General features: G+C 36.7%; 1 protein-coding gene and 1 long non-coding RNA gene across 6 annotated transcripts in view; one reads left to right on the top strand and one right to left on the bottom strand.

Annotated features, from left to right (window-relative positions):
• Window positions 1-4,274: 4,274 nt before the first annotated feature.
• Window positions 4,275-10,896, bottom strand: LOC118015119. 3 transcript variants are annotated; one of them, XR_004680536.1, is made up of 5 exons: window positions 10,809-10,896; window positions 7,810-8,032; window positions 7,089-7,252; window positions 5,864-6,920; window positions 4,275-4,667 (listed from the first exon to the last, which is right to left on the bottom strand). It is a non-coding gene; the product is annotated as an uncharacterized LOC118015119 (long non-coding RNA). The 3 variants fall into 3 exon arrangements; XR_004680534.1 differs by lacking the exon at window positions 7,089-7,252; XR_004680535.1 differs by lacking the exons at window positions 7,089-7,252; window positions 7,810-8,032.
• Window positions 10,369-15,011, top strand: part of ANGPT1 (angiopoietin 1) — a 244,927-nt gene continuing 240,284 nt past the window's right edge. Inside the window, exon 1 of one of the 3 annotated variants that reach the window (XM_035011751.1) lies at window positions 10,369-11,057. In XM_035011751.1, coding sequence (XP_034867642.1) covers window positions 10,761-11,057 — 297 coding nt within the window. In that variant the 5' untranslated portion in view covers window positions 10,369-10,760. The remainder of the gene's footprint in view (window positions 11,058-15,011) is intronic. The other 2 variants (XM_035011750.1, XM_035011752.1) reach the window with 2 other exon arrangements.

The following is a 15,011-nucleotide window of genomic DNA, read 5'->3' as shown; positions in this document are numbered from 1 at the left end:
TTGTTTTCACCTTTTGGCTATTGTGAATAGTGCTGCTATAGACATGTAATGCCAATTTGATACAAGAAAATAGTTATTCCTGAAGCTCATGATTTTCTTGTGAGAGACATAGAATCTATACAGGTTATATAATCAGAGGATACAACCAGTAATTCTAAACCCTTTGTAATTTATTTAGGACAATTTACTTCTCATTGCTGATTTCCCAGACATTCATTCATCTCAGGTGAAAAATCAGATATTGGAGCAGTTAGAGATAAGACTACAGGTATTGGCTGCTTATTTTGGGAGGGACAAATAAGAATGCTTTGTGAGAACAGAGACAAAATGTCATCATAACAGCAATTGTAAGTTATTAGATGAGGGTCAGTATTGTACTCATGAGTGATAAAGCCATAAATATTTTATTCCTTAAATGCTTTAAAAATAGAAATTTAAGAGATAAATTACTTCAACAACAGCAAAACAATATGAACCATGGAGATACTTAATCTCTTGAGTCTGGTTTATTTAATCTGTGATCATCTCTGTGTTCTTAAATGCTCCAGAAATTAAACATACAGCACTTGATAGCACCAAGGTCATTGTTTTATAATCCTAGAATTAAATAACTCTCCAGAAATGTTTTTAGGCATATCTAAGTAAGTTTACTATTTATTTCTCTGTCTAGAACTAATCTAGCTCTTTTCACAGCATTTCTTCTTGCTTAGCTCTTTCAGTTAAGCCATTGGTTCTCAACCATAGCTATACTTTAGTACCACCTGTTAACATTTTTTTTTTTAAACAGTCCTTGTCTATGTTGCACCCCAGATAACTGAATTAGAATCTCTAGAGACAAGCCCAAGCATCTTATTTATGTAAAGTCCTCAAGTCCTCAAGTGATCCTAAGGTTCTGCTAGGGCAAGGAATTAATGAATCAGACAAGTGGTTCTCAAAAGGTTGAGCATCAGAGTATCTGTGAGACTTGTTAAAAAGAAGCTGGCTCCCGTACTCTGGTTTCTGATTCAGTAGTTCTGGGTGGGACCTGGGATTTTGCATTATGAGCAAGATTGCTGGTGATGCTGATGCTGCCAGCCTGGGATACAACTTTGAGGACAATGAACTAGTCTTGTCTTTTTCACTCAGTGAAGATGAGAATATAACTGGCTAACCTCCTCCATATAAATACCTTGTAAATGTTTTGGGGTTTTCTTCCCACTTATTTTAGACAATTTTTTTAGTGTATTAAGATGACTGGGTCCTGGGGCCCCTGGGTGGCTCAGTCGTTAAGCGTCTGCCTTCAGCTCAGGTCATGATCCCAGGTCCTGGGATCAAGCGCCGCATCAGACTCCCTGCTCAGCGGGAAGCTTGCTTCTCCCTCTCCCACTCCCCCTGCTTGTGTTCCCTCTCCTGCTGTCTCTCTCTGACAAATAAATAAATAAAATCTTTAAAAAAAAATTAAAAAAGATGATTGGGTCCTAAAATCAGATGGCCTGGTTAAAATGCCACTTCTATATAACCTGGGTCAAGTTTCTTATTTTCTAAAGCTTCAGTTTCTTCATCTGTGAAATGGGTATGATATGCTTATTTAAATTTGATAATGTATGTAAAGTGATTGACATACAGTAAATATACTGTAATTGTTAACTTCTATCGATAGCTCTCATTCTCAACTATTACAACTTTCCTTTGGTGTAATTGGCTATCAGGTTCTATGCTTCTTACTGGTTTAATAAATAGGGAAAGGTATGTGAAAAATCAGGTAGATAATTAATTCTGGGAATCCAAATGAGCAAGTCCTCTTCAAAGGACTTATGGAGGGCTTGTATATATGTAATTGTTAAAAGCTTCACCTCTGGAATCAGAAAACCCTGGGATTGAGTCCTGCTTGAGGTTTCTGAGTTTTTTATTTCTTCTGTAAAATTATGGTAATAAAAGTTCCTGCATATTGAGTTATTGTGATTCTAACAGAACAGATAATGCAGGTACAATGATTAGCACAGTCCTGGCCATATCATAGGTACTCAAATGTTAGCTATTATTAAACTGAGAGTAATTGATTCTTAACTGCTCCTTTAAATATTAACTCTCCTTTCCCTCTTTTGAACTGATGTGTTTTTATGGCTCTTTGAGGGATGTCAGGAAGGAATGTAAATTCTTCAAGGGGGAATGCAATTCTTGAGGAGAAATTTGTTTACTGTTTCCCCAACACTCATCCAAAAACAAGACGAAAAAGGAGTGAAGATTTACTCTTCGGACACTAAATAACCTCACTATTTTTTCCCTTGCCAGAATCAAGAGAAGAGCTGTGGAAATTCCTGGTCAATCATTAGTCTCAATTCCAGGCCATCAGGACAGTGTTACAATTTGGGCTGCTGCCCATCCTTCCCTGTGACTTCCAGGTTGAGATGGAGGGAAGTTCTTTATGTGCTCTCTGGCAGCATAAGTACAGAAGCGTCTGTTTCAAAAGCTTTTTTGTATTTCTGATTTGACTGCAGAATGGGAGCAATCCCCAAACACTCTGGGCATGATGCAGACTGATCTTGAGGGACTGCAGCAGCTAGTCTTTTCCACAGATATGTTGACAGGAGGTATTATTTTTCATTCATTTTGCAAAGAGAAAGTACCCTACTGTAGATAACACTAAGTCATGTTTCCCCAAGTGTGGTACACATTCCACTGAGGACATGAAATATGTGGTGGGTAGTTTGTGGACAGATATTCTATTTAATATTCTGTGTTCATCATAATATACATTAGGAAGAAGCACATGTGATTGGTTTTCCAGATATTCTTACTTAAGGTAAATCTCAGATACAAAGAAAGCTTAAAATTTGAGTTAAGGAAACTAGTAGGTAAACAGTAGTACAAGGGGCATGTGTGCAGTTTTGATACATACACTGAGGGTGAATGTGATACAAATTTGGGAAACATTTTGTAAAATATACAGGCTGTTTTATGCCTCTGGAGTTAAACATGATCCATCTTCATATATCACAATAAAAAGAAAATTTAACTATAGAGAATGAAATGGTTATCACAATCTTTTCTGATTTTTTTCAGTCATTTATGCTGGTCTTCTAGCCTTTCTTTATTTGCCACAATTCTTCCTTTTAAAGATTTGTACTAACTATAAGAGGAGGATAAAGAAGAAAGAACCACGTACAAGTTCAATGAAAAAAATATATAAGCTTTTCAGATTTAATGGGTACTTCATTTAAGGTTAACATTGAAAGGACTGGTCTTTGCCTGTCAACTTGTGAACTAAAAGCCTGGTTAAGCCATTATATTTTCACAAGTTTTTATACCACTGGAATTTATTTTCTAATTTAATTGCCAAATTCCTAATCTCATTAGAGCCTAAGTGGAAGCAAAATTAGTATTGGAGAAAAAATAGATAAAATAAGATTTCCTTTGCTAATGTACAAGTCGTGCCAAGCTGTATATTTCTTATAAGATTAATAGTAGAGTGTTTCAATTCTTTTTCATTTTATCAGAGGCAAACACTTGCCACTTTATCTCCTCATCCTAGGAAACAGAATGGGGTGATATATGCCACAAGTCTAGTCATAAAAGAAGCTCTTGAAAATAAGGTTATCTAGTTGAATTGGCCGGAAATGAGCGTGATAACAAGTCATAGTGATGAAGCCATAAATGGCATCCACATTTCTCCCATGGTTCCTAGGGAATAAAATCCATATCACACTACCAAGTATGACTGGTTTATATGTTGGTCTGCCCTACTAGATGTCTCTGTGGAATAGAATATTCTTACTAAATTGTTTCCAACTTCTTTCATTCATTCAACAAATATTTATTGAACACCTTGTATGTGTCAGCCACTCACTGTTCCAAGTGCTGAGGATGCAGCCATGAGGAAGAAAACATTCGTCCCTGCCCTCAAGGAAACCAGAGGTGTTTATGTGAACTATCATTGTGAATGTGGTCAGTGTCCCATATTAGTCACTTAAATGTGATTTTTAAGAGATTCAGAAGTGATTTTAAACAATTGAGAGGATAAAATGATAGGGAATGGAGTTAGGTCAATGTAGTCATAAAACTCAAAAAATAGATTTAAAAGTAGGATCATTTTTGAGCACAAGGAAGAGAGCTTAAATTTAGAAATAAGAACTAACATTCAGAGTACTTGATATGCTCTAGATATTGTGTTCAGTACCTTATATCCATTATTATATTTAATCTTCGCACCCCCACTTATAAAAGTGATACTGTATTATCATTCTCATTTTAGGGATAAGGAAACTAATCTTAGAATAATTAAATATCTTACCCAGTGTAATTCAATTTTGTTTAATAACATAAACAAGAAATAAGCAAAAACAAAGAGAAAGCAATTTGCCTCCCACCTTAACCACTACTGAACAGTTCATCCAACGTCTGATGAGCAGAGGTTGTCACAACTCTCTAATCACAAAAAGAATCACAGAAGGTCCTGTATTTTCTAGTCACTGCTCAGTGGAGGTCATTTATCAGCTTTGGCTACAAGGATTAGTCACCATCCATGTGCCATTGGGTACATGATTCATCACATGATGATTCTAGCCATTCCTTTCCAATCATGTTCTTTCTGAGTTTCTGAGAAGATATAAAATACATGTTCTTTCTGAAGTTGTAAAGCTGAGACAGAGAGACCTTTGCATTTTTCTCTCATGTAGGAATCAAGACTTCTATAGGGAAAAAGAGAAGAAAGGAGACAGTTAATAAATGCAAAGTGGTTTATATGCTTTTTCCCATAATAAAATCTCATCTCACTGGGTCTCCACTGGAAATCTTTCTCCATTCTGGTATGAGGGGAATGTTGGCATCTGTATTTCTACTTGTTACAATCTCCAGCTGTTTGTTTTCTTTTATGACTTGGGTACTTGTAGAAGTTATCTCTGTTGTAGAATTAACAAGTAACCTTACACTGGGGGGTATTTCTATAATGTTTCTTGAATGGTTCTACAACTATGTCCCTGGGTGACTGGGACTGTTGGGTACTATTCCACTGAGATTTCTAGGATTTGCTTTGAAATATATGGATCCTGATCTCCCATATACTCTCCAGAAAGTGAGGTCTTGGAACCTAGGCAAGAGAACCTGCAAGGGAGGGGGATGCTTCTATGTCTTCAGATCTCATCATTGGGAATTAAAGTGAATGAGTCAGACAGACAGTCAGCTGGATCACAAATATTTATCAGTTGCTTCCTCTGTGCCAGAAAAAGGGGATAAAATGATCCATAAGACAGATGCAGTCCCAGCTCTGGGGAGGCTCTAATCTAGTGTGAGATACCAAAATGAAATATATATAGTGTTCACATTAATAGTATAACTCAGATATTAGCTCCATATATGGAGCAAGGACCAATGATTCTTCTCATTCATGCTAAAGAAGTCACTTGCCCAAAAGCATGTGTTTTGCTGAAAAAGAGGGATCTTATCTCACAGGAAACACCATTTCACTGCAGACCTCTGTACTCACTATATCTTCCTGAGTTTCTCTCAGCCACACAGCCACAAGTTTCTTTTCTCTTCTAACTCTTCTCCACACATCTCTCTAGCTCATCTTCCATTTCCAGATTTTCCCTTTAGTCCCTTTTCTACTTTCTTATGTGGAACAAATTAATTCTGTCTGAGCCCTTTCCAACTTATAGATAGCTACAATTAAAAACTGACTTAGATAGCAAGACATCCACCAATTACCAGAAATTTCTCTCATCAGAAGGCAGGGGACTATTTACATAATAATTTTTATGTTCTTCACCTGCATACATTTCTCTGCTCACTGCAGTGTCTTCCTCACCCCGCCCACTGCAGTGTCTACCTCTTTGTAGTCTTTCCAATTCATTTGAGAGTTACCAATGGATATTTCCCATGTACTCACGAAGTGCCGTCAGTCACCAGGTGATATCCTCCATCTTCTTGTTTTTCTGTTTTAGCACTGTGTGGTATTTCCATCTGTTGTGGATACCTTTGATGCCTACATAGTTGAGTGAAGGGGTCTTGGCTCTGCCTGCAGGAATTATAGCCAAGTGCTTCCTTTTAGACATAGCTACCACTGCCATAGCCTTGCTGATATTCTTGAACCCTGAAATTGCCAGAGCAGAGCCATCAAAAATGGTGCCCTTAGGGGCACCTGAGTGGCTCAGTCATTAAGCGTCTGCCTTCGGCTCAGGTCATGGTTCCAGGGTCCTGGGATCGAGCCCTGCATCGGGCTCCCTGCTCAGTGGGAAGCCTGCTTCTCCCTCTCCCACTCCCCCTGCTTGTGTTCCCACTCTCACTGTGTCTCTCTCTGTCAAATAAATAAAATCTTTAAAAAAAAAAAATGGTGCCCTTAGAATATAGAATGTGTTTCAAGAATATATCTACAGAATATGTGCTGAATGACCTTGTGTTCAGTATACAAGGGAGGAGAATGCTTTCTTGTCCCTTTGTCATTATAGGGGGTCTATATGAATACTAGAGGAGTACTTGATGGTGTTTTTGAGGAATAAACTCTATTTTATATTATTTATTGTTATTTTAGAGCAATATATATAACAGGTGATATGGTACAGGACTAAACATAGAGAATTCATTCTAAGTATAACCCGAACAATCAGATTGGATGTTTGTTAGTAGATGGGAAAACCATACTGGTGCATCTTTGCTTAACATTAGCTCTGTTTTAAAAGATCATAACATGAATCCATGAAGGCCATGGTTGAGAGGAGGAGAAAACCCATCTTAGTTATAGATGCCATGTTGTTCCTGTCCCCTAAATTTAAGAAATGCTTTCTCCCTATTTCCTAATACTGAGGTATTGCTGGAGGCATTATAGCTCAGTGGGATAAGAATGTGGGCCCCAGATTTAGATGGATTGAGGATCAAATTCCTGTTCTGCTACATAAGAGATAATCGATCTTGGGTAGTTCACCTCTATGTGCCACAATTTTTCTCATCTGCAAAATAGAAATGATACACAATTATGGGGGTGCTGTAAATGTTAAATGAGGAAATTAATTTGTTTTGGGTTAGAAAATGTTATGCATTATTATTGTACCATGTTCTTATATCTAACTCATTCTTTAGAATAAATTTTGTTTCACCCCGATTCTAGGCAGACTCACCCGCCAAAATGCAACAGATGTGGCCAGTTATATAGTGGTCAGATACTAAGTAATTCAATTAGCTCATTCACTCATTCATTTGTTCTCTCATTCCTTCAACCAAAGTGCATAGTAAGTGCTGGGAAATCAGTGATGAAAGAGCAGATTACTTTATGAGTTCACAGCTAGAGGGGGAGATAGACCAAAAAAGAAATAATTAGAAAAGCAGTGTGAGAAGTACCATTATGGAGATATGAAAAGAAGGTTATTGAAACACATCAGAGAGAGTCACTTATTGGGCCTGGAGAAATTAAGAAAGCTTCACAAAAGAAGTAACAAAGACTAGTTGTTAGGAGAGATTTAGGGCCATCAGGTTCCCATATAAATGGTGTTCCCTGTCTCACTGGAAATTTCTGGATGAGGCTAATGTTTACTAGGATTATTGTAGATAAGAGATCAGACACTTAAAGCATAAACCTCCCTATTCCAGAGCTCTAGTAATGCAAAAAAAAAAACCCAAAAAACAAAGATACAGAGCTTTCAAGATCAAGCTGCCTCAGTATTCAACTAAATACAATTACTTAGTTCTTTAGAATATATATATATTTTTTTTACCTTTTTGGAGGTGTGGCAGAGGAATTTTTTTTTTTTTTTTAAATATGGCCTGTGTTTCACACTCCTTCCTAAATTCTGAAGTCTCCTAACCTGCACCATTTCTGAATAGTCAGCAACAATGACCCACCGTATTGCTGTTGGTTAGGTTCAGGTCCTTGGAAGCTTATGCTCTTTAGCATGTCACGAGGAGCCTCAGATACACCCAGTGTCTCCTCAGCTGAAGTCCTAAAACATATGAGTTCATTGTACATGTCCCTGTGTTTTCCAGCTGCTTAAAATTCATCTTGAGACTTTTTTTCCAGATTGACATTAGTACTTTCAGTGTCATGTTTTTTTGTTTCTTTGTTTTTCTGGAAAAGAAATAAATCAGTTCCTTTTACTGTCTCTCTGTCCCCTCCCCCTTTTTCAGTACTTGTATTTCAGGTTTCCTTTTTTAGTTGTCTACTTTTCCCTCAGGAAATTGTGAATTCCTTCATTTCATTTGTTCAGATTGGAAAAGTATATGAAAAAGCACATGTAGATTCACACACACACACACACACACACACACACACACCCCACACAGAGAAACAGATTTTTAAATCTTGGCTGTTATAAAACACAGAAACACTTTAATAGAAACCTCACTACTTTTGTGTCTTCTGCTGATTTTCAGCTATATTTAGTTTTTAACGAATCACTTAAGGTGTTGGTTTTAGACTCTTCTTTCCAGGAATAATTTTCAAAGCAAGCAATGTTGGAAAATGTTCTTAGACAATCTGTGCTTTGCCAGTTTACTTCATCCTTGTAGGCCTTTAAAAACTCTATTGCATGGGTTACCTGTCACTCCTGTTTGTTTTTTGGGTACAGAAGACAGATTGAATCACTTGGGTGGTATAAACTGGCTTTTAATCAGTTGTTTTACTTCTCAATATCATTACTTAGTCTGCTCTAGGACTGTGAATCCGTGCAGCTGGAGCCCTTTTGGGAGCCTTTTGGCTGGTTTGGAGGTTAAAAGGACAGGCTTGGAATCAGCTGGCCAGAGTTTACACATTGGCACCATTCCTAGCTAGCTATGTGAATTGTGACCACTAAGCCTTTCTGTGACTCAGTTTTCCCATCAATAAAATGGGATTAAACATATTATCCATGTTTCGGGTTCATTGGAATAATTAAATGAGATCATGTGCAAGGAATATGTGCACAGACCTGGAAAATATTAAGCCCTTAATAAATGCCATTATTTTTATTGCACATGAGTGACAAGTCAGCCAACAGGAGGAAGCTGCAGAGACAGTTCAAGGACTTTATTGCTATGTTTGGTATTATTTGCTTCCATTTCTGTCAGATCAGAAATTTGCTATTTGGTATGGAAAAGACTGATAAATTTCGGAACAATTTTTTTGTCCCAAGGAAATCACATTTTTTTCTGGAATTTGTTTTGCCCTCTCCTCTAACATTTCCCTACACACCAATCTCTAACCTTATTGCCCTTTACCCACTGACCTGTACCCCAAGGACACAAGAGTCAACATCTGTGACTTCTGTTTTTATATCATGACTGCAGTTGAGAAGCTCCATTTCTGAAAATCCCTCCCAGTTCTTGATGAAAGCCTCTGCTCATAATTCATGTTTTCTGCACATACTTAGTAAAGATTTCAGTGCCATAACCTTAATTCTATAATTATCACCTATTCTTTATGTTTTACTGAACCTTTTGTTCAAATGTTTACACCCTACATGTGGGAAATTACCTTCCGATAATTTTTGTTTCTTATTTAATAGAAGCAGTGATTTCTCCCGTACAGCTCTTTGCTGGCCCATTGACACACCTGATGTATGTTTATTCTCAGATAATTTTCTTGTGCAGCCACAGGAGACTTTATGGGGAACTTCCTTAGCAGAGTTAAAGACAGCCATAGCAACACCAAAGAGGTCCTTGTGAAATCTATGATTAGGATGTACCACAGGAATTAATAATTCTCTGGCCACTGTCTTAAATTGTAACCACACTGTTTTTGTAAGTTGCTCAATTTATATACATAGAGCACAGAGAGCTATATTCTGATAAGGGGACCAGTTTCATTTAAAATCCTTATCTCAGAAAGTACTTAGCTTATTCTGCTTAATATGCACATGCTGTCTATATTCCTTTGAGTGACAAGTTGTGACTTTTTTTTTTTGCTAATTTGACCCTCCCTGACAATTTTCTCCAACTCCTTAAAGTCTAAGTGAATATGATGAGTGAGAGAATACCATCTCTAAAAATGGTTTTTAATATCTTTTTCCCAGAGTCAAGAATAATTTTTTTAAAAATTAATATTTATACAGATTTATCATTCACTATCAAAAATTATTTTACTGGACACCATGCCAATTTCTTCTTAGAGTTCCCCAATTAAATAGTAACTTTAAAAACATACTGCTAGTTTGCTAGGTTTTAGTAGGTCAGCATGCACAGCAAAAGTGTATTAAGGTGGACTGCTCTATTTATTGATTTGCCCTGAATTTACTAAAGGCTGGAGGCAATTGTCTGCGGAAGGGGCGGGAGGGCCATACATGATCGAGGTCATGCGCATCTAGCCAATTTGTAAGACGATCCTCTGCTCCAAGCCTTCAGCAATCCTTAGCATAGGGGCACACTCATGCATTCCTGTCAAGTCATCTTGTGAAAGGCTGCCTGCTTCCAGCTTGGCTTGGATGTGCAACCTTAATAAAACTCACTGAGGTCTGGGAGAAAATAGCAGATCTGCTGCAGATAGGGTAGGGGAAAGGGTCTAGAATATGTACACGCAGCTGACTCAGGCAGGCTCCACGCTGAACGGTTACACAGAGAGGAAACAATAAATCTCAGCTACTATGCAATAAATATCTCAAGTTTTAACTAAGGAAACTACCATTACAGTGAAATAAAAAAAATAACATTTTAGAACAAAGCTAACAAATGGCTAGTTTTCTGTGATTCTTCTTCAAAAGCTTTCTTTGAGGGGGAAAAAGTCAAACAAACAAGCAGTTTTACCTAAAATAAAAACTAGTTTAAAGGTCAGAAGAAAGGAGCAAGTTTTGCGAGAGGCACGGAAAGAGATTGCTGGCAGTACAATGACAGTTTTCCTTTCCTTTGCTTTCCTCGCTGCCATTCTGACTCACATAGGGTGCAGCAACCAGCGCCGAGGTCCAGAAAACGGTGGGAGAAGATATAACCGGATTCAACATGGGCAGTGTGCCTACACTTTCATTCTTCCAGAACACGACGGGAACTGTCGTGAGAGTACGACAGACCAGTACAACACAAATGCTCTGCAGAGAGATGCTCCACACGTGGAACCGGATTTCTCTTCCCAGAAACTTCAACATCTGGAGCATGTGATGGAAAATTATACTCAGTGGCTGCAAAAAGTAAGTGATTGCTTTCAGTTTCTAATTGCAGAGCCTTTTCCATGCTTGCACTGCAGCTGACTTAGAGTTCCTTAGGGGGGCATTTGTGTGTTTACCTTTTGCTCCTGGGGGCAGTGTTTGCAAATCCAAGACTGTTCTCTCTCTGTGACTTCAGGGGTGAGCCAAGGTTTTCAGGCTTGTGCAAGCCTCTGAAGGTATGGTGGCAACCCATTAAATAAGTGCCTAGCAGTGGCACATTTTATGATATTTTTGGTTTCCTCTTATTTAAAATGGAGCTTGATTTTTCTGTCAAAGCCCAACTTAAAAAAGAAAAGCACGTATGTCTTGAGACCATTGGTGAAAAAAGAAAATAATGACAATACTAATTTAGGATCAGATAGATTTTACACCAGGAAATTTTCTGCAGCTAGGGTGAGAAATCATCACCAAATACTTATTTTTTCAACCTCTAGTACAGTTAATATGAAATGGAGTATATATAAAGTATGATATTTGGAGAAATTGTGTATGTATATAAAGGCAACTTAATTTTAGCAAGTAGCAGAATAGCGGAGGACATATTCCTGTCATATTTTTTCCGTCCTTGAGAAAAAAAAAATCAGGAAGGTAAATTTTAATGTGAACTCTTCAGGAAGAGGTTGTTTGCCCGGTGTGGAAGGAGAGATTGAGCTGGTGGTTGCTGTTGCCAAAGACATGCACCTGCAGATTTGAGCTGAGCACAACATGGGCTTTGCTATCTTCCTGAAATACCTCCTTTTTCAGGACATTGTAGTCACCAACAATGTCATGTGGGAGTCTTAAGTATCCAGATGAATGTTAATGTTGAGTATGCAGTTAAAACCCATTTATAAAAATCAAAATGAGCATTTTATTCAGTTTTTCTCTATAAATCATTTAAAAGTTTTTGTTGAAAATGTCTATTAAATTATGAACACACTTTCTGCAGTTCCTTCTTTCTTTGCTCTCTGTTTAGTTGAGTAACAGGTAAACAGCAGATAAATGTATTCAACTACGTCTGTGGAAGAGTGGCAATGTCACATTTGTGAAAATTCTTCTCTCCCACGGATCTTTGCTAAAAATCCATTTGGTGCATATAGGTAGGAACGTAGTCAGTCCAGTCTCCTTTAAGTTAGTCTGTTAACAGAGCAAACCCTTTAAGAAGATAAGGAGAGGACAAATGCTCTATTTTTTCCCCCCTGTGTTGTCACGCTCACTTCCAACACTGCCTGCTCAATCATGCCAAGTAACAGTTATTCTACTTTTGTCCGCTAGGGACTGAACTAAGATCACTGATATTTTATTTGACAAGTTAACTGAAACTCCATAGATTCAGAGTTTCTAAACCTGGAATTGTAGTTAATCTTGCTATTGTAGACTACAGGTGAAAAAGATCAATAGGGGCAGAAGAATAGAAAGCAAACAGAATCCTGAAGCCATTTGATAATTATACTTTAAATTTCAGGCACTAATTATAGCAGCAGTTTATAATAGGATATGTTTTTTCTTTGGCAAAATTTATTTTCACAGTAAACAAATTAATTTGGTTAAACAGTTTTTTACTCTTCTCAATATACCATCCATATAGTTTTTAATGAGATTTCAATCGTAAATTAGTCTGAGTTCTTTGAAGGGGCTGGGGAGGGAAATTTAGTCCCAAATTGTCCTGAGTGAGCTATTCTACCAAAAATGTAATATTTTGTTTACTTAAAACATACAGTTAAAATTGTGACTCAAGCATAGTAATGCAAATTTTTTTGTTGCTATGCAATTATTCAGCAGTGATAGGGTAAATACATGATTCTGTTGGGCTTATGTCATGCACATGTTTCATATGTTAATTTATTGTGTGAAATAAATTTGATTTTTGTTTACATTGTTCTTGGTCAATGATTATGGCATAGTTTTCAGATTATAGCCAAGCATAACTATGCAAATGTTCTTTGGTTACATTGACCCTTGATAACGTGATTCTAGCTGATTATATGCTGAAAATGTCCCTGTTGGTTTGAGTCAGAGCAGTTTGGCTTGACTATTGTCTGTTTAAATTTGCATATCTTTTGTCATTGTTAATGCGATTGGTAGGAGGATCAAGAAACCAAATAGATTCTTTCAGCAAAGAACTTGCTAAAAAGCTCTCCCAAGTTTCCTTTAATTAGAGGTTTTTTTTTTTTACTTTAGGTTCTAAATTTCTTGTAATGTATTTATTTTGATAATTCAAATGGAAATCTTTTTACTGTAACTATTTGGTATGCTTACTGCTGCAAATTGTACTACTTCTATTTTAATTCCGAATAGTTGTGTTAGGATAAAAAGCAATGCACTGCAGAAACTGAGGCTATCAGTGTAAATGCAATTAATTCATCCATTCAGCAAAATAATTAATCAAAGCATGGTGATTATTATGCAGTTCATGGCATCATTATCAGGAAAGTTTTTGATGCCGGATGTGTGTTATCAATGCTAGATGCTGCTAGATGATAGTTTATGTTAATCTGATACCTTCCATGAAGTTTGGTAAACTGGATTCGTTAACAGATATTCTTCACAACACACTGACTTCACTAAAAGTCACCTTATGAGATTTACACTCTCAAATCTCATTTCTCAACTTTTCTGGTCTTGCAACTAAATAAGATGAGAAGTAAGGTGTGCAAAGGAGCAGATGATGTGTTGGCCACCGTAAGTGTTGAAATTATTATGGAACTTATCTTTTGATATGATGGATTTCATTCAAGGAGATCAACTTTGCATAGTAACCTGTGAATTAACACCAATTGTGAGTTAGGTTGAGAGCATTATTCTCACTTATCAGATGGGGAAGAGCAATATTAATAATATGCTCAAAAATCACCATTTAATTAGGTAGAACACCTAGGCTGTATGTCTGCATTTGACTCTCTTCAATCATATAGTTCTTTTCAGAATTATTAGTAAATCAAACCCAATACCTGAGAGGGACCAGGTCTTGGGATAATAACAAGAAATACAAATGGCTTTTGTGTCTTTGCCACTTTCTTGTGATTCCTTTCTACCTTTCTATAACAGAGAAATGTCTAGTGTTTAATGTCTACTTTACATCCCGTGCTTCTTGAGTTAATATTTTCTTTCTCCTGTATCCCAGAAATTCAAAAATATGTATATTTAAATACTCAGATTTAATCATATAAATTCTAAATTGAGGCAATGCTTAGAAAGTCTTTTGCCTTTGCCAAATGATGTCTTTTTGTTGTTGTTGAAAGTATAAATAGAGTCAAAAAACGTGCCCTGTAACAGACAACAGAGGTCTATCTACTGTAAATATTTTACGCTAGCTAAAATTGATGAGCTGATGATTATTAATAGAAAATGTGTTCTGAATTGCCATCCAGAATATTCTAAAGGATGAAAAATTTTTACTTGAAACACTTGGCTAAATGTTTCTATTGACAGCATTTTTTGACTAACATCCTCTATTTGTTTCAGAGAATTATGATGATCTTTTTACAATTCATGTTTACAGATATTAACCTATATTAATATCCACTAGAATGTGACCTCCATGAGACCAGTGACCTTGTGTGTTTGTCTGTTGCCATATGCCCAGGGCCTTAAGCAGTATATAGTCCATAGCAGATAGACAATAAATATCTGTTGAATGAACAAAGAGATGCATTGTCTACATGTTATAGTCTATACTTTACCATGTACTATTAGCAGTTTGTTTTGGATATACAATTTACCTCCCTAAATAGATTGTGTGTTATCATTTAGGCAAGTACTACATCCTATAATTACTTTGTCCTGATATTAATCAAAACAATATTGGGTCTAAGGTAGGTGGTGGTTAATTATCCAAATTGTACTTAGCCAGTGATCTAGGATCTCAAACTTCTGCATTCACTCTATCTTGTCCATTTAATTATTCTTTAAGAGTCAGCTTTGTTGTCAGTTTCTCTAGGAAATATACCGGCATTC

This window comes from Mirounga leonina, unplaced genomic scaffold, assembly GCF_011800145.1.
Source record: "Mirounga leonina isolate KUSES-001 unplaced genomic scaffold, KU_Mleo_1.0 Mir_165, whole genome shotgun sequence".
Classification (NCBI taxonomy): Eukaryota; Metazoa; Chordata; class Mammalia; order Carnivora; family Phocidae; genus Mirounga; species Mirounga leonina.
Note: the sequence above shows the minus strand (reverse complement) of the source record. Positions and strands in the feature narration are given on the sequence as shown.